The following is a 23,185-nucleotide window of genomic DNA, read 5'->3' as shown; positions in this document are numbered from 1 at the left end:
TATAAACTAGAATGTACTAACAACATCATTTTTCAAACTAACAATCATATAAACTAGAATGTACTAACAACATCATTTTTCAAACTAACAATCATATAAACTAGAATGTACTAACAACATCATTTTTCAAACTAACAATCATATAAACTAGAATGTACTAACAACATCATTTTTCAAACTAACAATCATATAAACTAGAATGTACTAACATCATCATTTTTCAAACTAACAATCATATTAACTAGAATGTACTAACATCATTTTTCAAACTAACAATCATATTAACTAGAATGTACTAACAACATCATTTTTCAAACTAACAATCATATAAACTAGAATGTACTAACAACATCATTTTTCAAACTAACAATCATATAAACTAGAATGTACTAACAACATCATTTTTCAAACTAACAATCATATAAACTAGAATGTACTAACAACATCATTTTTCAAACTAACAATCATATAAACTAGAATGTACTAACATCATCATTTTTCAAACTAACAATCATATTAACTAGAATGTACTAACATCATTTTTCAAACTAACAATCATATTAACTAGAATGTACTAACATCATTTTTCAAACTAACAATCATATAAACTAGAATGTACTAACAACATCATTTTTCAAAAAAGAACTGGGTCAAAAATTTCTCCATCTTAAAACACAAAGAACAGAAACTAATACCACAGGTAACTGTTGGCCTGAAACACGAGGTTTAAGTGAACATCGTGGATAACAAGTCTTTATATCCATAAAAACCAACATGTATTTTACGTTTGCTTTACGGTATGAAAAGCTTTAGAAGAATTAGTCCATCCATACAATTATAACAGATTTATACACTCCACACTTATCTAACTAAAAAGCACAACAGAAAGTAATACTGAAACTAAAATGTATGTAAAGTGTTATATGCAAGGGTTAATAAACCATTACAGTATAAAGCTCTTTAAAATACGGCAGTTTGAATTGAAAGATTTTGTTTTTAAAGAATGGATACAGGTATACCTCTACATAGTTCCACGCTGCATACATCACAAAATTATTAAACATAATACAGTTGCAACTGTATGGATTCTCTTCTTGTTTTTCAGAAGCCATACAAATCACATGTGCTATATTGGTAATGTTAAGATTAATAATTATACCAGCACTAAAGTATATAATTCAAACATAAAAACTTGTTACCTGCTGCACAGTTCCTTCAAAATTATGTGGCACATCAAACAGCACTCACTTACTCAGTGAAGAGATTAAAGAATACATTTATCTTAATCTGGTGTTAACTTTACATAATACATTTATCATAATCTGGTGTTCACTTTATATAATACATTTATCATAATCTGGTGTTAACTTTATATAATACATTTATCATAATCTGGTGTTAACTTTACATAATACATTTATCATAATCTGGTGTTAACTTTATATAATACATTTATCATGACCTGGTGTTAACTTTATATAATACATTTATCATGACCTGGTGTTAACTTTATATAATACATTTATCATGACCTGGTGTTAACTTTATATAATACATTTATCATGACCTGGTGTTAACTTTATATTGAACTTGTTCTGTCAGGCAAGATGCACAAAATGATAAAACAAAATCAATACTTATTCTATTGTTTTAAACAAAACAAACCTGATATTTTCAGCTGACTCATGCAGGTGACAAAATCATTGTTTTCATGTATTTATTCAAAACCATCATTTTAGTTACTGAAAAATTAATTTGAAAACAAAAGCACTCGTTTCAATCACGTTGAACTTAATACTTCCAAAAACATTTTATTGAATTCTTAATTAGTACTGTTAAAACTCAATCAAAACACAATGTTATTAAAAGCATATATTATGCTCAGAAGTCAAAGGTTTTCAATACAAGATGACATGTACACAATACCGAATGGATTAGCATATAGTACTATTGTATGTACTTCCTCAAAGTCTCCAAAGGTGTTCTGTTTCAGGAATAAGTAAAACCAAAATTATGAGTTACATATATTTTTAAATCTTGCTTTTCAAGTTCACTAGTAATGTTGTTTCAGCCTTTCACGTGAAGAATTATTCTCTTAATTTCTGGTATGTGCACACTTTACTGCTGTCACAACAGTGCATATTGCAGTGTTTCACCTCTCTCGTGGTGTCATTTTCGTATCGACTAACTGACATACAGACAACACTGTATACTGATGCAAATTGTTAAAACAGGTGACCTCTCCAGGCAACCTTCTGGGAAATTTTGTTTTCTAAAGCATATAATGGTGCATTAAGTTTTACTAGTTCCAATAATTTTGTTTTGTTTTTTTTACAATTCAATTAAACACTTGTTCTCACTTAAGCACAAAGTTAATCTTTGGTTCATCTGCACAGTACTTAAGACAGAAATCAATGAGGGGTGCCAATTAAAAAAAAAAGGTAGTATTGCTCAAATACCTAACTTTAACACTAGATGCCAGCACCATACATGCATTTGACCTACTTACAAATTGTTTCACTTTCGATCCAAAATGGCGTCACGAAAAAGGTTACAAAATGAAGAAGCATTAGAGTTGTATTTTGAACTTGGTTCGGAATTGCTGTATCAGCTGAAATACTTGGCAGTCAACAGGTTAAACATCTAAAAGTTTCAGTAACTCCCATTATATCCTTCATTCCTACCACCACTCTAAGGTGATCTATTATATTTCTTATATTTCTAACATTACAACAGTAACAACTTAGCATGGCCTTAAATATTCTGAATAGTTTTCTTACACTATTTCTTATTTTGGCCCTTACCACTGGTTTAAAGCTGTCCTTACAATTTGGTTATAGGTTCTTTCATAGAAGTTTGTCCTTGTCCTGTTTAAGTATATGCTTTCCATGCAAAAAATTTTCTTAATTAGAATTTCACCCTATAATTAATTCACAACTGAGTTCCTATCATTGTGGCCCCTTATTTTAAGTGCCTTTAAGAGTCCCTATACCTATGAATTAGTTGCTATGTATATAGCAAAAACTACATCACTGCTAACTGGGCAATTAATATATTAATTATCCTTAAGCATAAATTACACTGACAATGTCAAGTAATCTATTATTTGACATTAAAATCCAATGAATTTATGTCATGAAAACAATCAACTAATCAATTGTATTTTCCTGGTTGTTCTAATAATCAAAACTATTTTGTTACAATTTTTCATTAATTCACAATTACCAAGTTTACCACATTAGTGTAATGACTCATGAAAATAATTAGAATTTTGTTCTTTCAGTGTTATAGTTAAACAGAACACTGGAATATAAAAAACAAGCACTTTTATTAACATAAGTTAAATGAGTTAAACAGTGATGACATTCCATAACAAATAAAAAATAGAATACTGATGCATAAACCCTTCAAATTTGGTTCTTAATATCAATAACTATGTACTGTTAATTTATTCAGAAACACATCCACTTAAAATGTCAAAAAAACAAATATATACATCTTAAAAACAAATGTTTAAACATACTTTTGAATATGGGAATTGTATAATTTGTTGCATACAAAAGTACAACTTATGGACTAGTAACATTTATTCTTGTTGATTATTTAATTTAAAAGTTTAAGGAAACTAGTAACATTTCTTCTTGTGGTTGATTAATCTAATTTAAAAGTTTAAGAAAACTGGAGCCAATACATCATAATGAACTGTACAGGGTGGCCAGTAAGTCCCTACCCATCCATATGTTATAAAGGACATTGTGTCTAAACAACATTATAATACTAATGATGAGTTGAAGGCAACTGTTACCGCAGCATTTGGTACAATAACCCCTGCTAAGTTGAGGAAAATGTCTCACAGAACATGGCGTTGCATAATATTATGCAGCGAGAATGAGGGGACAGCACACAAATACACTGGATACATAAGATATATGGATGGGTAGGGACTTACGGGTCACCCCATAGTTCTTTGACCACTTCATTTTCACATACTGTAAATACCTTTTAATTACTTTTCACATGGGAGATGGTGTCCATGTAAGTAAAATCACTTTTTATATTGAGTCAAAAGTCATTACTATTTTTACCTTACCACACAGTACATATTTTCCAATCAGAATAGATCTATAGCTAAACTAAATTATAACCTGGCCATTAGCATAGCTAATCAGACATACTTTTCTTGGGTATCTACATATACGGATTAGAAAGTATTGTTCCATCACTTTGGTACACTACTAATAATGATATTCTTGGCCATAAAACCAATAACACCTCAGAAGTCTCTTGGTTATATTAGTTTGTTCTGTTTATCTTGGAGATAAAATCCACTTCTTCACAAATCAAAATTATGTTCTAAGTAGATAAGAAATTTAGACACTTACTTTATCCAAGCCATCTTTCACTGATGGTGACAGCATCACACATGCTACAATAGTTGTAAGTAGTAGCATTATAGCATACATAATTCTTGTAGATGTAGAGTTTTTGCATGATGGACATGCTGAACAACAGAGACTACAGGCTGCACTTCCACAGCAGCAAGCCAACTGAAATAAAACATTGTGTACCCTTAGACATTAAAAGTGTCATACAGGTCCAGCTTAAAAAACAGAAACCAAAACTGAGCATTATTTATTGGTTGTTAACCCACCACGACAACATTATACTAAAACAAAATTTACTTAGAAAAGGATCTTCTAAGTAGTTCATTATACCAAACTATGTGTTAAAATATTTATTCTCAAGATAGCTGGTATGGTTATTAAAACTTTAATTAAAATAAAGTACAGAACAATATTTCGACCTTCTTAGAACATCTTCAGGTTAACAAAGTTTGCAACTTACCGTTGCTGGGTACATCTCAGGAACAAAAATGTAAATGGGTATGAAATTGTAGGGGGCATTGCAGTTAGATGTTAGGTTATTAATTGGTATAGTTATAAAGGTATTGAACCAGTATAAAGGAATTTCAGTTTGAGTTATTGTATAAGTAAGGCTTCTTGAATTCTACATTTGTTTCCCTTTATAGTACCTAGGTCTTTTATACGGTTATGTTGTATTTACTTTATTTGTAGCATTCAAAAATGTGTGAAGGTGTTTGTGTTCTTGAATCTAGTTTCCATTTTTCTGCTTGTTTCTCCAATACAGATGTGACAGTTTGTGCACTGTATCTTATAAATAATGTTGGTGTTGTGTATGTCATTGTTTTTACATAGTATGGACTTCAGTTTTGTATCTAGTTTTTAAACAAATTTGGTGTTTTCTGGAATGTTATGTTTTGATATGAGTTTTTTCCAAATGTTAGTTATTTTTTCGCTGAGATCGGAAACGTGGTATGTAGCAGTACAAGGTTTTGTAGTTTGTTGTTTCTTGGAATTTATTATTGTTTGTTTGTAGTTGACTGTGTTGTTGATCCAGGTGTGTGTGTAATTTTTTCAATGGTTTTTGGAGGAAATTTGTCCGTCTTGATGAAGTGTTGTTTTACTTTATCGATTTCATCATTAATTTTAATCGGGTGAACATAGTTTTGTGGCTGTGTTTATTTGGTTTCTTAACATGTAGAGTTTTTGTATCGTTTCATGTGCTGTTTTGATTTTTCTAAAACAGTGCACACAATATGGCAGGGATGGCAGTTGTATCTCCCTACTATGGACAGTGTTGTGGAATGTTCTACTAACACAGGCCTACTATGTACACACACAGTGTTGTGGAATGTTACTCCTACACACAGTGTTGTGGAATGTTACTCCCTACTATGTACACACACAGTAATGGAATGTGTTAATATGTAGACATAGTAATACAAATGTCATCCACTATCCCGTTTAAAATATAGATATTAACCATACCTACATTTACTTCTGTTTTGAAAACTTGTTTGTTTACTTTTTAATACATTGTTTTAATAAGCATATGAATGTTGTACTTATAACCAAATTCTAAATAATTTCTGAAAGTTATTGAATATCTGCACTATAAACTTTAGTAATTTAAATTAAATAATGCAATAACAACTACGTATAGTAATTTTGGTATATAAAGACAAGACAATGAAGATTTTTAAGTTAAAGTTTAGTGGTGTAAATTTTACTACAACATTAAAGTAGGCTTAGTACACGTAATAGTACTTTAGGCTTATGTATATTTCAACTTTTCAGTACATCGTAAAGCAGGATAGATTTGTTTTATTAAATAAAATATAGAAAACTGGTTTACTGTCTCCTGATGTTTGAAGAATTACCTTGTATACTTTAACTTAGACCCATTAGTTTAAATTCAGTTTATGCTGTTATAGATGGAGGTGGGTTGTACTTGATGATGATAAACCCGCTTGAAACAAAAATGTATCTTGGAACAGCTGGTATGGGTATGAACAGCTGGTATGGGTATTAACACTTTTACTGATAAGCAGAGAAAACTTTATTACTTTAGTATTGCAACAAAGTAGTGATGAAAAATATTTGTTCTTAAATGTTAGGTTTAACAGTAACAGGGTTAACGACAGACATCAAGTATAAATACAATGGTTAGGACTAGTATGAGAGTTAGCATTCACAGTTTGTTTGGTGTAATGGGTGTTCCGAGTGGATTTTACTTGGGAATTCAGGACCGGCATGTACTTTTAAGCTAGTACTGCAGATGTGCAATTTTTTATGTAGAGTTTGTAGAATGGAGAAGTTGGAGGCTATCCTAATCAAAGTAGAAACAAGAGACAGACTGTATAATGGTAGCACTAATTCAGGAGTAGTGTAAGATTTTACATACATCTGAAGAAGTTAGATTATTATTAGCACAGAAAGTAATGAATTTAGTTATAATGAGGCTACTCTGCTGGGCAACAAATTTCAGCCCTTGACTTCTGCAGATGAGGAACTACTGGAAGGAAGGGTCAGAGTAGGATGTGGATATAATAGTCTGTGGGGTAATTATAAAAGAATCAGGTTATGCTACCTGAAGACACAGGTGGAAATTACAGATGACAGAACAGAAGATAGCAGGAAGAGGGATAGCAGAGATACAGTTTTTGTAATACACATAAGGGATAACGATATAGGGAAAGACAGGTCAGACAGGTTAATAAGTACAAGGGATTGATAAAGGCATTCAAATAAAAAGGCCATAACTTCATTTTGTCAGGAAAACTGCTCAAAATTAACTTAGTCAGTTCAATGGAAAGAGCTTTTTTGAATGGATGGTTTACACTTAAATATGGTAGGAACTGGACTGTTTGCAAAGGCTCTTAACAGTAAGGGAAGTTTAACTCAGAACTGTACTGTGTATCAAAGTGGTGGGAAACAAAAAAAACTAAATGCAACAAATAATGAGACAGAGAAGAGTTTAGCATAGAAAATGGATATAGTGGTCATAAGGATAGACTTAATAGTTACCATGGTAATGTTAGAGGTATATATAAGAAATAAAATAGATGACTTTAAAGAATTAGTAGAAATGAAACACTCTGGTGTTATGGGAATAACTGAAACACGGTTAAACACAGATGATTTTGTAGATGTCTTTTAAAACAGGATTACAATCTGTTTACTAGGAATAGAGTATTAATATAAGAAGGGTGGAGTGGCCTTACATGTAATGAACTCTTCAAAAAAGAAACGCAAAAGGCAAAATTTGAGACAAATTGTTAACAAGTTTATTCTGGGTTGTTCTGTATGACATGTGTGAAACTTTGCACATTCACTGCTGAACATCCAAAGCCTGCAAAGGCGAAGTCCACGCTCACTAGTTGAAGTTTAACGTCACTCAACGTCAATAACAAGTATGCCCCCCGTGAGCATCAATAACTGCTTGGCATCTCCTGCCCATGGAAGCGATGAGATGACGAATCACATCCTGTGCAATGGCTGTCCACTCAGCCTGCAAAGCTGCTGCAAGCTGAGGTAGAATCAGCGGTTGAGGTTGTCGCCGTCGCAGACATCGGTCCAACTCGTCCCAAAGATGTTCGATGGGGTTTAAATCTGGTGATCTGGAGGGCCAGGGAAGAACGTTGATGTTGTGGTGTCTTAAGAAGACAGTGGTGAGTCAGGCTGTGTGAAGACGGGCGTTGTCATGTTGAAAAACATCGTTGACGTTCACCATGATGGGTTGCACATGGGGCCTAAGAATCTTGTAGACGGTTGCGTACAGTCTGATCGGAAATCCTACGTGGCCCTGGTATGGTTGAGGCAGTTGACGTTGCAGTGGTGGTCCTATCCCGAAGGTGACGTAACCAGATGTAGCGATCTTGTGCGGGCGTAGTCACACGAGGTCTGCTAGATCGTGGACGGTCCACGATCCATGATGTTGGTGACGATTCCAAATTTCCATAGCCTTGTGATGGTGCTTGGGTGGACATTCACAGCTCTGGCAACATCTGATTGAGATTCGCCTGCTTCCAAGTGACCAATGGCGTTGCTGCGTTGTGCTTCTGTCAGTCTTGGCGTAACTGTATTGCGTGTCAGTGACTTAACACTGACCTATGGAAACCGAGAACCCGTCACTTTTATATGGATTTTGCACATGTTGCACGTGCAGAACATGCAGATCTCTCAAACACATTTATTGGACACGAATGCATTTTGGCAAAAAATCTGATGTTTTCCTTTGTTTTCAAAGTGCACAACTTTTATTGTCATTTTGGTCTGACAATCAGTGCCTTAACATGTGTAACATCACATACTCTGAGCTTGTAACGTTATTACATATATTTCTCTTTAAAATAAAAAAATATCCCTTTTGCGTTTCTTGTTTTGAAGAGTATATGTGAGTTACATTATGTTAAGACATCAAAAATAATAGCAAGATTGAATCCATTTAGGTTTATATTAGTTGATATAAAGGGAAGAAGATTGAATCCATTTAGGTTTATATTAGTTGATATAAAGGGAAGAAGATTGAATAAATTTAAGGTTATATTAGTTGATATAAAGAGAAGAAGCCTGAATCCATTTAGGGTTATATTAGTTGATATAAAGGGAAGAAGATTGTATCCATTTAGGGTTATATTAGTTGATATAAAGGGAAGAAGACTGAATCCTTTTAGGGTTATATTAGTTGATATAAAGGGAAGAAGACTGAATCCATTTAGGTTTATATTAGTTGATATAAAGGGAAAAGGTGTTTAGTCAGAATCTGTTGCATCAATCAAATGATACTGATGAAATTAGTGAAACACTTTGCAACAAAATTAAAATTTCAGCTGTTAATAAAGTCATAATTTAACTTTAGATATAGAGATTTGGAAATGTTAGAATCAAACCATGAGGAAAAAGGTTTTAGGAAACTATTCAGGATGGCTTTCATCACCAGTTTTTTCAAGGAAACTAGTAGAAACAATGATGTTTTAGAGTAATTGTTAACTTTAAACACAGAAATGATCAAGATGGTAGAAACTGGAGAACATCCGGGTACAAGTGATCATTGATGTATTAGATTTGATGTTTTACTGCATGTGGAGATAACAAATAACTATATTTTAGTTACAAATTTCAAAACAAATTTTGAATAGATCCAACCAGAATTATCTCTTGTGAATTAGGCAGATGTATTACTTGGAAACTGATCAGATGTGGAAAATTTTAAAATATCCAACCTAAATATGTGCTTTATAGATATAAAAGGGTAGCTACAAGTAACAAAGAACAGATTAGCTCACAAAGAGTTTTAGACATAAAATTGAATGGTATAACAGATTTAAAAGATTATAGAATATTAAGAAAGTTGGTGAAATAGGAAATTAGGACATCAAATTAGGACATGTCATAAAGGCCTGGCTGAAAATATAGAACTTAAAATACATATTTTTCAGGTACCTCAAGTGTGAACAAACCACTGAATGGGAATATAATCCTTCAGGGATGATAAAGGAAGGCTAGTACCTGATGATTACGAGATGGTTTGGTGATTAAATTTTCCTTTTTATCCGGTTTTTGCTGATGAAGATGGAAGCAGTATTTGACATCTTTAACAGCTGATAAATGAAGAAAGATCAAACTAGATGATTACATTTATTGTCAACTAGTTAAGAAAAAAATTGGGAAGTTTAAAAAGCAATAAGGCTCTTGGGCCAGATAATATTTCTCAAAGGGTATTGCAGGAGGTTAAAGATGGGATATACGAGCCACTTACTGCTATTTTTTGTCAGTCCTTGAATAATAGGCAGGTGCCAGAGGTTTGGAAGTTAGCTAATGTAATTACTCTTTTCAATAAAGGTGATAAAAATTGTCCCAGTAATTATAGATCCATGTCTGAAATCAGCTGTTGGAATTGTTTTTGGAAAGTCTTAAAAAAAATGTTTTACAGACACTTAAGAAAGTTTAGAATTTTATTGGATTGTCAACATATTTTCACTAATGTAAAATCTTGCCTTATAAATCTTTTGACAATCTTTGAAAATGTTACTGCTTACGTAGATGAGGGCAATTGATGTGGATTTTGTGTATCTGAATTTTCAGAAAGCATTTAACAAGGTACCACGTAAAAGACTTATTAAACAAATTGTCTCTATAGGTATGAAGAATATATTAGCAACTTGGATAGAAGAGTGGTCAGATGAAGGATAGCACAGAGTTGTTACAAATAGAATTCTGTCAAACTGGATTAAGGTCACAAGTGGGGTATCTCAGGGCTCAGTTTTGGGGCCTTTGCTCTTTTTGACTTATATCAATGATACAGATGAAGGAATAGTCAATAAGTTACTTAACCTTACAGATGATATTAAGGTGTTTCTATCTGTGAAGAGGATGCTACTACTTTACAAAAGGATTTAGATCATTTGTTGAGTTAAGCAAATAAATGGCAGATATATTTAAATTATAATAAATGCAAAATAATGCATGTGGAAAACCAAAATTTGAATTATAATTTGCATGCAAATAACTTCAATGTTACAAATGAAAGGAATCCTGATATTAAAGTTGATCAGTCTCTAAAATCATCCAAGCAGTGTGTTGTTACTAGTCGTAGAATGAATGGAATTTCAGGTTGTATCGACAGAAATGATTAATACAAGTCTAAAGAGATTATAGTTTCATTGTATAAGTCACTGGTTAGGCAACATTTGAAATATTGTGTTCAGTCTTGGGATCCTTACTATAGGAAAGATATTGAATTGTTGGAAATGGTTCAGAAGAGATTACTAGAATGATGACTGGAAAAGAAGGGTTGTCATACAAAAGAAAGCTTGAAATCTCTCAAACTGTTTTCTCTTTTAAAAAAAAGTATTTGAAGGAATCTGATTGAGGTGTTCAAGATTGTAAAGGGAATTGATAGTGTTGACACATCACCTGTTTATCATATTTAACAGTGAGAACCAAGATTCTAAAGGGAATTGTTAGTGTTGACACATAACCAGTTTATCATATTTAACAGTGAGAACCAAGATTGAAAATGGAACTGATAGCGTTGACACATCACCTGTTTATCATATTTAACAGTGAGAACCAAGATTGTAAAGGGAACTGATAGTGTTGACACATAACCAGTTTATCATATTTAACAGTGAGAACCAAGATTGTAAAGGGAATTGTTAGTGTTGACACATCACCTGTTTATCATATTTAACAGTGAGAACAGAGATTGTAAAGGGAATTGATAGTGTTGACACATCACCTGTTTATCATATTTAACAGTGAGAACAAAGATTGTAAAGGGAATTTGATAGTGTTGACACATCACCTGTTTATCATATTTAACAGTGAGAACAAAGATTGTAAAGGGAACTGATAGTGTTGACACATCACCTGTTTATGATATTTAACAGTGAGAACAAAGATTGTAAAGGGAACTGATAGTGTTGACACATCACCTGTTTATCATATTTAACAGTGAGAACCAAGATTGTAAAGGGAATTGTTAGTGTTGACACATCACCTGTTTATCATATTTAACAGTGAGAACAAACGATTGTAAAGGGAATTGATAGTGTTGACACATCACCTGTTTATCATATTTAACAGTGAGAACCAAGATTGTAAAGGGAACTGATAGTGTTGACACATCACCTGTTTATCATATTTAACAGTGAGAACCAAGATTGTAAAGGGAACTGATAGTGTTGACACATCACCTGTTTATCATATTTAACAGTGAGAACCAAGATTGTAAAGGGAACTGATAGTGTTGACACATCACCTGTTTATCATATTTAACAGTGGGAACCAAGATTGTAAAGGGAACTGATAGTGTTGACACATCACCTGTTTATCATATTTAACAGTGAAAACCAAGATTGTAAAGGGAACTGATAGTGTTGACACATCACCTGTTTGTCATATTTGACAGTGAGAACCACAGGACTAGGAAACACAAGTATAAATTCCAGCAGAGTAGGAGTAATCTTCAGTTTTATTTTTCTTTGAAGTGAGTTGCCTTCAGATGTTGTACAGAAAACAAATGTAAATGAATTGAAGCAAAATCTTTTAAGTATATGAATGATAAAATCTGGCTGTAAAGGTTTTTTTAAAGTTAATTTATGATGTGGAACAGCCGAGATGAACCAATAGGTACCACGTTATCTCAAAACTTTTTATTAAATAGAATGAGGTTCGAACTGAATAATTTATTGTTTATCTATAACTGGGTGTTCATTTCCATATCTCCTTGCACTTAAGTTTTTTTTTTAAAGAAACACTAAATTTGTCTAAGAAACTAATTTCAAGGGGTAATAATGCTATAACTTACACTAGAATTGTGATTTTTTTAAAGATTAATACTAGTTGATAATACTTATAAATGCAGGTACTCAATTTAAAAGTATGTCACCACAGTGAAATTGGTTGACACAAAAGTTTTTGCTATGATATTTATAGACAATACCAGAAGTTGTCATTACATATTGTTATAATAGGAAACATTGTATAGTACTGTAAAGTTCTGTAACCTAATGAAGAAATATTTAAAATAAGATTTTTGATGAACAGTCCAAGTTTTCCCTACATAAGTAATGCTACTGCATTATATATTATAAATATATTAATATTTATTAATATTATAAAGTATTCTATATAATAAACAGATTTCAAGGTTTTTAACTGATTATCTATTGTTTTAAGAGCCATAAAGCAGAAATGTTCAACATCCCTACTTTACATCTAACCTTGTAGTTTATTTTCCACAAGTCATTTCATGCAGATTTTGTGACATTCTTCTGCACAGATCTAGAAGTGTAGTATTTATACGGGTTGTTTTGAAATATTATTTCAAGATGTGTTACATTTGGACTGTACATGTCAGATAGTATAGTATTGAGTTCAAGTTTCAAACTTCTTGTTACAAAACATAACCAACTTATATCTTTTAGTGTATATTTCTGTTACAGATATTTTATTATTTCTTTGCAATGAACCATAGTACAAATCTGAAAAGGGCATATGTATGGCTAACATACATTTTAGCCCTAACAGTAACCGAAGAGCTAACCACTATAATAACTTCATAAAGCATAAATATTTCTAACTTCTAAGCACATAGCCCTACATCACTACTATTGAACTACTTAACATCACTAGAAAGGCCCGTGTTAGGGACTAGCTGAGTACACTTAAAGTTGAAATAAGTTAGATGCTTCATGTCTCGTTATACTTCCCATTTTCTTTCTTCCTGAGCACACAGCACCACAACAAAAGGTACTATTACAAGTAACAGCTCTATTATTTACTACTATCACATGCATACTAACACGTAGGCATTATCTACTACAAGTTAACGACTTAGTTTTGATTTTAGTACAACGTAGGCTTAACGTCAGTGTATCGTACGTTCTATCTTGCAAGCCTACCTTTGATTACAAATGAAATGTCATTGTCCTATTAGATTGTTTTACTTGTTTCTAATATATTGCACAGCATTTTAATTTTGTTCAAAAGAATTACTTACTTGGCCAGCTGTACAAATCCCTAAAACAGCTCCCATTTCGTTTCAAAGTGTTAACCTTTCTTTCTTTCAGTTTAAATGTTAATTTAATCACTGCTCACAAAATACCATACGTTTATACACCTCGGTAAAACATTGATCACTATGATGTCATTTCTCCACACAGCAACAACTTTTGGTCTTCGCCATCTGCCGGAGAAATAAAATGTCGAAACTGTAGATGTTGTATAGTAATTGTTCAAAGAAAGTAGAAACAGAAGATACACAAACGAACGTTGTTAAATTTGTTTTTTCAGGCAGAAATATTTCTATTTTATAAGAATTTATTCATTAACGGAGGTTGTGCTAATTCATGATTAATGAAAGATTATTTTTAGGACATGAAAGGCTGCTTTAATTGTTTTATTTATTTGTTTAATAATTTTAGTTTGGCTTGAAGAATGCTTCGTTTTGTTCGTTTTAGAATTTCGCACAAAGCTACTCGAGGGCTATCTGTGCTAGCCGTCCCTAATTTAGCAGTGTAAGACTATAGGGAAGGCAGCTAGTCATCACCACCCACCGCCAACTCTTGGGCTACTCTTTTACCAACGAATAGTGGGATTGACCGTCACATTATACACCCCCACGACAGGGAGGGCGAGCATGTTTAGCGCGACGCGGGCGCGAACCCGCGACCCTCGGATTACGAGTCGCACGCCTTACGCGCTTGGCCATGCCAGGCCGCTTGAAGAATGGGACAGTCGAAATTGTTTTGGTTTGGTTTTGAATTTCGCACAAAGCTACTCGGGGGTTATCTGCGCTAGCTGTCCCTAATTTAACAATGTAATACTAGAGGGAAGGCAGCTAGTCATCACCAACCACCGCCAACTCTTGGAGTACTCTTTTACCAACGAATAGTGGGATTGATCGTATCGTTATGATGCCCCCACGGCTAAAAGGACGAGCATTTTTGGTGTGACGGGGATTCCAACCCGCAACTCTCGGATTACGAGTCGAATGCCTCAACCACCTGGCCATGCTGGGCCCACCTGATTTTAACGTTGTAAATCCGTAGACTTACCGCTTTACCAGCGCGGGACTAAAACGACGAAAACTGAGGAACATTTGGAAATCAATAGGCTTAAATACTGTTATAGGAATAAAATAAGCTGCAGATGTCCCTCTCACACAAACACACATCTTCGTGAATAAATTAAGAAAAATGAGAAAAAAGTATACAGTTAACTTGATTTTTTAATGAGAATTATATGTTACTTTGTTGATTTATGAATATGATAAACCTAATGTCATTTATGTTTTCCTGATTAATTGAACTAATTCAACAAATTAACCTGTATGAATATAACAATCTTCGTTAACCATGTGTTAGTGTGAGTGTTTTCTTATCGAGCTATCTATTATGTTCAACGAGGGAAATCGGACCCTTGATTTTAGCATTGTGAAATCTGAAGACTTACCGTTGTCCTACGGGAGTGACTATAGATATAAAAAAGCGCACTAAATTGTGTTTGTTTTTAAACACAAAGCTACCCAATTGGTTATCTTGTTTCTGTTTATCGTGTGTATTAAACCCCAAATTTTAATGTTATAAACTTTCAAGCTTTCCGCTAAGCCACAGGGAGATAGAACCACAAAAGAAGACTATTTATTTAACATCGTACAGTGTCTGTCTTGTCCAATATGTATGAGTTACTACTTCAATAACTCAAAGCTATATATAAGTCTCAATAACATATATAATAAAATGTTTTCTGTTATCTGAAACCTTCCGTCCTGAAAATTTTTATCTTTGTGAGCGTCCTATATTGAAAGATTATTATATTAAAATGCTTAGATATATGGTGGCTAAAACGAGGGTTTTAATCAGTTTCTTCAACTGCATGACAGGATAGACTTTCATTACCATAACTTTCCCACAACTCAAAGTTTTTGTGGTTACAGTTCATAAATAACTAAAATGATTTTTTGATTTCAACGATTAAAATTTAGGGTCCAAAACACCATTTCTTCTCTATAGTTGAGGAAGCGGACAACAAATGTCCTTTTCTTTTTTTTTTTTGCTTTATCTATCAATATATATATAAATGTCTTGATACCTTTGATACACTTGTCTCCTTCTGTGTTCTTTTATAAAGCGTACCAAGTGACTTAATATTGGAAGAGTTTGCCGTACGTATTCTGAAATTTAAATTTTAGCCACCAAAAGAAGACAAAATGGATATTTCATGGTGCACTACAGTCACTGCTGCTGTTTCAGCAGGTGGTGCTGTTTAAATAAGTGCTGAGTATATTAGATTATAGTGAATGATCAGTAATTAGATGATAGCGAATTATAATATTAGAATAAATAAACGTAAACACTTATTTCCCTAAAACCAAGAAAAGCATATATGAATTTAAGTAAAGCTAGTCCATGTCAGGGAGCTACCCGAAACTGCTGATCCGATACGATAACTAGAAGTGCTTATTACTGATTTGTACTTTGTCTAAAATGTTTATTTGATCGTATTTAATCACAATGCTACATAATGGGTTATATCTGTTCTGTTTACCACGGGGAATCAAACCCCAGATTATAGTATTATAACACAGAAAGCCTATTGCTTACAAACTAGAATTGTATGCACATAAATTGGAGTCTTCAAGGAGTTGTTGTGCCAGCTGTTGTTTTGTTTTGTAACTAAACCTTTCAGTTTGTTTTGTTTTAATGTAAAGTTAGAACTGACCATAGCGAGCAAAATATATACGACAGAAAATAAATTATTATTAACCTAGGATACATACAGTCGCATTAAACATAGTTTTGTTATCCCTCAAAGTTTAAGTATATCAATTCTCATGATACTGATCCAGAAAACATAAGTTGTCATTAAATGGTTGTCTTCTATGAAAGCTTAGCTTTATTTTGAACAATTATATTGGTTTGGTTGTTGTTAAACACAAAGCTACACAGTGGGCTATCTGTGCTCTGCCCACAATGAGTATCGATATACGAATTTTAGTGTCGTAAGTCTAATGACTTATCGCTGAGTAGTTGGAAAGCCAATTATATTGAAGCAGGTTAGACATAACCTCAACAAATAGTTGGTTTGATTTGGTTTGGTATGAATTTCGCATAAACGAGGGCTATCTGCGCTAGCCGTCCCTAATTTTTGCAGTGTAAGACTAGAGGGAAGGCAGCTAGTCAGCACCACCCACCGCTAACTCTTAAGCTACTCTTATACCAACGAATAGTGGAATTAACCATGACATTGTAACGTTCCCACCGCTGAAAGGGCGAGATGTTTGGTGTGACAGGTATTCGAACCCGCGACCCTCGGATTACGAGTCGAATGCCTTAACCACCTGGCCATGCCGGGCCAACAAGTAGTTGTCACCCAATTATCAGTAGCATAGAAAAGTCTCCGCCATTAAAATTTTGCAATATTAGTAACAATTACGGTTTGTTGTTACTCATTCAAAGAAATTCCACGACGACATCCGACCTGACTTAGCGATTTTCTCTCCATAACTGATATTTTACTTCGCCAGCGGTTTATTATGCTAGTGAGACACCACGTAATATGAATAACTTGTGTCAATGCATTTTAATCTTTAAGTCCAGTTTCTCACGATTTACCAAATAGTGTTGATTTTTATAGGATATCTGCTTTATTTTTTGTCTGTCTCAGTTCTCTTTACTTTCTTTCATGAATATAATTTACTTGCTGAAAATCGTATATAAATTATATTTTTTAGATATATGAACAACCCTAGAATATTATTATAATTCATTTTTGTTATAGGAATTCCCCTGGATGTGGTAAAGACATTTGCGGACTTACAACGCTAAACTTTGAAGTTCGGTTTCCGTCTGTAAACACAGCGGTTAGCCTGGTGTGGCTTTGCTCTAAACTATACGAATGATCTCCATGTGATGTATTTGTTGACTCTACGAGTACGTAATTTTATCTTCGTACAGTACGGCCCATTAAACTTGAAAGAAATCTAGATGAATTCCCTTTACATGATACTTAAGTTTATTCTGTAGAACAGGCGAAACAATCAATCTAGTATGTCAATAGAAACTAAACGCATTTCGGCTCACGTACTTTAAAATGTTTTTGCGTGATACAGTTTTACGTCACTACAACGATTATTCGCCTAACTTCAAAAGACGGTCGATAGGGAGGTCCCCAGGTTCGCAATACGTCTACTTTTCCCACGTTTTTCCACTGTGTGAGGCTAGCAAGCACTAAAACAGCATGAATGTTGTTGAATTCCATCTGCACAAAAGAATAATATTGAAACTTCTGTGAGGTTGATTGATCAAGATAAGATACTGATGAGCTGTATATCACTCATGTTATATGACTCGACAAGATGATCACGTTCACGCCCTAGCAACCAACATGAAAACTTTAAACAAACAAGTTATATTAACGTTGTTACTAAGCGTTACTTCGCTACTTCGACTATGTACGAGCATAGAAGAATTACAATCGAATCCTTTGGCAGCAAATTTTTCAAAAACTTTACCAATGGCAGAAACAAAATGTGGTCGACTTAGAGGTACTGTCGTAAACCTTCCTAATAACGCACGTGTAGTAACGTTTCTGGATGTCCCTTACGCCGAGCCCCCCGTCGGCATCCGCAGGTTCAAGGTTAGTGAATATATTTTGATAAACACCACTACTTACCTTTTGAGTTTTTCCAGGTTCTGGCATATTAACTGTGGAAAATTAATTACCTTAGTATTATAGCCCATATTTTGTACACAAAGCTGACAATATTTTAAGAAATGTAGACAAATTTTTTTTTGAAAGCTTTAGATATTGTCTTAAAAAGAATAAGGTTGATTAGATATTAAAGTTTGATACAATAACACAATCATTTATGAATTCAATCTTGTCACAGGCCCCAGTTCGAAAAGAGCCTTGGTCAGGTATCTTAAGCGCAACAGAGTTTGGGCCACTCTGTATTCAACACAATCGCTTCAAGATCAAAGATTTGATAAATAACAAAAAACAAAGCAAGAATATAATTGGACGTCGCCGTAATCGATATCGGCAGAGTGAAGATTGTTTGAGTTTAAATATTTACACCCCAGAGGTATGTCAGTCTTGTATTGTACTAATATTTATGATACGTAGTTGAAAGTGTTAATGAAACTCGTTACTTTTGTTGTCTTTGGACTTCCTGTTGTTTTTTTTGTTTTGTTTTGTTTCTTTGGAAGAAACACTCTTTTACAGGGGAAGACTATATAATTTAAGTGGTACATAATAAGTAAAAAGATACTGATGTGTTGAGTGGAAAATTTGTGATTTGTTTTAATATATCGAACTTTATTTTCTCGCGTAATAATTGAAATTCTAGAATACTTCTTTCCACACTTGTTATTTGTAATTTTTAGTCTGTGTTCGAGAATGTGGTGTATTCTAAGAGGTCGATACAAACAATACCTGTTATGGTCTATATTCACGGAGGGTCTAATGGGGCAAGCGGTGGCAGGTTCTACCCAGGTGCATGGCTTTCGTCAACAGGGGGCGTCGTGGTTGTTACGATGAACTATCGACTGGGTCCATTAGGTGGGTTACTTCTTACATTTGTTTAAAATATTAAATTTTAATTTTAATATTGATATTTTGTGCTTAGCCATTTAAACGACGGCTTTTTAAAACTGTTTTGAAAGGATTGTTAAACTTTTCAATAAATTCAGGACATGATATTGGAGTGATATAACACTTCGTTATAATTTCAACGTAACTTCTAGTGGGTGTGGGATCGAATCTGAGACTTCTTATACGGAAAAAAAAATATTTATTTTTATTTATTAATCCACCCTCACAGAGGGGTTATAAACAAAAATACATCAAATACATCGCATGAAAATGATTGTAAATACATGTGTAGTACAAAAATAGAGATAGGAATAATAAATTATATTACATACGCATAAAATTAGTGGTAAAAAACAATAAATGAGAAATAATATCAAAAATAATAAACTGGAAAAAAGTTACAAATAATCGTAGAAAAAAGTATTTAACATAATCCAGCCTCAGAATAATAAAAAATCAAACAGAACTTACCATTACAAATGCCTGCATAGTACATAACCCCGTCAACCCTCTAACCAAATGTTCAAATTGGCGACAGATACTGTAGAAGTTTGACAGTTTGTTTCGTAACCGAAACTGTAAGAAACCGAAATAAATTTCAGCTATAAGTTGAGCTTTAAATATATTCACAAAATAAACACTAACACCACACGATAAAACCTTACTACGAACAGGATAAGTCACACACTTAGCTATATACCTGTACACAAACGTAACAACCAGAGGTGATGCGAACTCAACTGAGGAAAAAAAACAAAACAAAACCAAAGCCACCTGTCCTTTTTTCATAATTCGTTAATATAAGCCTAAAACTGGTTCCAACAAATTAAAAATTAAAATCCACAGATCCATTACTGTGGAACATTGGAAAAACAAATGGACACTGGTTTCTCGAGCTGAAGGAACATAAGCCAGTGGGGGAAGTATGATTTCCTAACTAAACTAAAGGGTCAGACTGCTAATTATTTCGGTAGGCCACTTTTTAACAACTCAAACTACCTCATTAATATGAAGGCAAATGTCATATTAACTACACTAGAAAATCAGACTGTTAATTATTTCTAGTAGGCCACTTTTTAAAAAAAACTCAAACTACCTCACCAATCTGAAGGAGAATGCCTCATTAACTAAACTAGAGTCAAACTACTAATTATTTCTACTATATCTCTTTTAACAATTAAAACTACCTCATCAATCTGAAGGAGAATGCCTCGTTAACTAACCTAGAGTCAGACTACTAATTATTTCTACCAGACCACTTCTTAACAGTTAAAACTACCTCATCAATCTGAAGGAGAATGCCTCATTAACTAACCTAGAGTCAGACTACTAATTATTTCTACTAGATCTCTTTTAACAATTAAAACTACCTCATTAATCTGGAGGAGAATGCCTCATTAACTAACCAAGAGTCAGACTACTAATTATTTCTACTAGACCACTTTTTAACAATTAAAACTACCTCATCGATCTGAAGGAGAATGCCTCATTAACTAACCTAGAGTCAGACTACTAATTATTTCTACTAGATCTCTTTTAACAATTAAAACTACCTCATTAATCTGGAGGAGAATGCCTCATTAACTAACCAAGAGTCAGACTACCAATTATTTCTACTAGACCACTTTTTAACAATTAAAACTACCTCATCGATCTGAAGGAGAATGCCTCATTGACTAACCCAGAGACAGACTACTAATTATTTCTACTATACTACGTTTTAACAACTCAAATTCCATCCTTAAGTTGACTGTTGTAAAGGGAAAAAGGGGAGATATCCTCGCATTTCTAAAAAGTGTCACCAGATATTGATTCGTTAAGTACGCATTGCTGGGATGACATGGAGGGCTGAAATTATAGTTCAATGCCAAATGGGTGGTTATAATGAATGATTACATTATAGTACTACAAAGTAGAGAACGTATTTCTAAGACGCCACGACTCGTACAGTACGCATCTCACACGTCTATAGTTAATCATGTAACAGATTTACTGTTGTAAATTTATTTTAGTGCTTATACTTGTTTCTATATAGTTTTCCTTTTTGTATGTGATGTATATTCTTCACTGTGCATTACGCAAGTCCCGCTTATTTTCGAAGTTTGTAGAACGTTCTTGAGCTCAAGAATCAACAATGTACTACGTGTGTATTTACCCGCCTATTCTCGAAGTTTGTAGAACGTTCTTGAACTCAAGAATAAACAATGTACCACGAGTGTATTTAATACTAGTGATTGACAGTATTGTTGCAAACTTTGGTGAATGTTCGAGAGTTTCGCGTGATTGGTGTAAAACAACCGACGTGCTGAGAGACAGGAGAATTATTATTGGTCAGCTGCAGTACATACTGTACTGTGGGCCTCGGAAGCTATAACTGCAGTTAACGTCAATTAATCAGAAATTTACAGAATTGGGCCAAGAACATTTATGAATTTCAAATATTACAAACCGCTCAACTTCAGTAAGTCAGTTGAGACGTTATTATTTCTATAAGGACATTAGACATTGTTGTTGGCGAAAGTGTACGAATGCTTCAAGCTAGCTAGCCAACACAAGAACTGTACATATATATCAACAAAGAATTAATTTGCTCTACATGAACATTGATAAAAGATTCAGTTCTAGACCAAATATAAAAATCAGTATTATCTGTAACTTTGTAAAACTCTTGTCTATAAACCATCATTTGTAATAACTACTAGTAATAACCGTTGTTATAAACTGTATTTCGTTTTTATTTGTTTGTATATCGAAATAGATTTTTGTTAGAAAACGAATATTGTGCAGATAAATGTTGTTGGCAAATACCACAAATTTAACACGTTAATATTTGATTAACTTTCAAATTCAAGTTCAAGTTTCTGGTTATTTGAAATTGCAATACTTAACATAATGAGCATAACATAATAAATTGGAGACTTATTCAAAATAAATGTAACAATCATTAATTAATTGAATCATTTCTAATTAACTCACCATAAAAAAGAACTCTTAACACAAACTAATAAGTTAATTCTAAAAATAACAGCAAATGCTAATTCATTAGATAATTAATTACCAATTATATCATACTTTAAAAATTTGAGAACACGTTTCTAGGCAGCCATAACTCATGCTATACATGTCTCAATGAGAATATTATTTATCACTAATGCTGAAGACAAATTAATTAATTTGGCCTAAAAAGGACATTACATTTCCTTAACATTAAGTAGTCCTACAAGGGCACTGCAATAATTAAAATTTACTCAATTAAGCGATTAAAGATTATTCAGGACTAAATTACAACATCTCCTGCCCTAAAAGAACAATATCAAACTTAAACTTACCCATCAATGGTTTAAATGTCTTTAAAAAAAGGTAATGTTATACAATATTTATAACTTTGACGTTATTGCAACTTACATAATCTATACAATTTTTATTATGTAAATAACACTTTAACTTGTTTGTTTGTTTTGAATTTCGCCCAAAGCTACTCGAGGGCTATCTGCGTTAGCCGTCCCTAATTTAGCGGTGTAAAACTAGAGGGGAGGCAGCTAGTCATCACCACCCACCGCCAACTCTTGGGCTACCCTTTTACCAACGAATAGTGCGATTGACCGTCACATTATAACACCTCCACGGCTGAAAGGACGGGCATGTTTGGTGCGACCGGGATTCGAACCCGCGACCCTCGGATTACGAGTCTTCAAAGACTCAACAAACTGTCGATGGAT

At 33.3% G+C, this 23,185-nt stretch overlaps 2 protein-coding genes across 3 annotated transcripts in view; one reads left to right on the top strand and one right to left on the bottom strand.

The window, feature by feature from the left end:
* The window catches only part of LOC143246688 (putative serine incorporator), a 78,314-nt gene extending 64,253 nt beyond the window's left edge, over positions 1–14,061 (bottom strand). The window contains 2 exon segments of the mRNA XM_076493768.1: positions 4,383–4,547; positions 13,870–14,061. Coding sequence (XP_076349883.1) covers positions 4,383–4,547; positions 13,870–13,905 — 201 coding nt within the window. The 5' untranslated portion in view covers positions 13,906–14,061.
* A 3,725-nt stretch (positions 14,062–17,786) lies between these two features.
* The window catches only part of LOC143246685 (carboxylesterase 1E-like), a 29,007-nt gene continuing 23,608 nt past the window's right edge, over positions 17,787–23,185 (top strand). For both annotated transcript variants that reach the window (XM_076493764.1, XM_076493763.1), the window contains exons 1-3: positions 17,787–18,509; positions 18,763–18,957; positions 19,259–19,433. In XM_076493764.1, coding sequence (XP_076349879.1) covers positions 18,216–18,509; positions 18,763–18,957; positions 19,259–19,433 — 664 coding nt within the window. In that variant the 5' untranslated portion in view covers positions 17,787–18,215. The remainder of the gene's footprint in view (positions 18,510–18,762; positions 18,958–19,258; positions 19,434–23,185) is intronic.

This window comes from Tachypleus tridentatus, chromosome 3 (assembly GCF_004210375.1).
Source record: "Tachypleus tridentatus isolate NWPU-2018 chromosome 3, ASM421037v1, whole genome shotgun sequence".
In the NCBI taxonomy this organism is placed as follows: Eukaryota; Metazoa; Arthropoda; class Merostomata; order Xiphosura; family Limulidae; genus Tachypleus; species Tachypleus tridentatus.
This window is presented reverse-complemented; position numbering and strand designations above follow the sequence as displayed.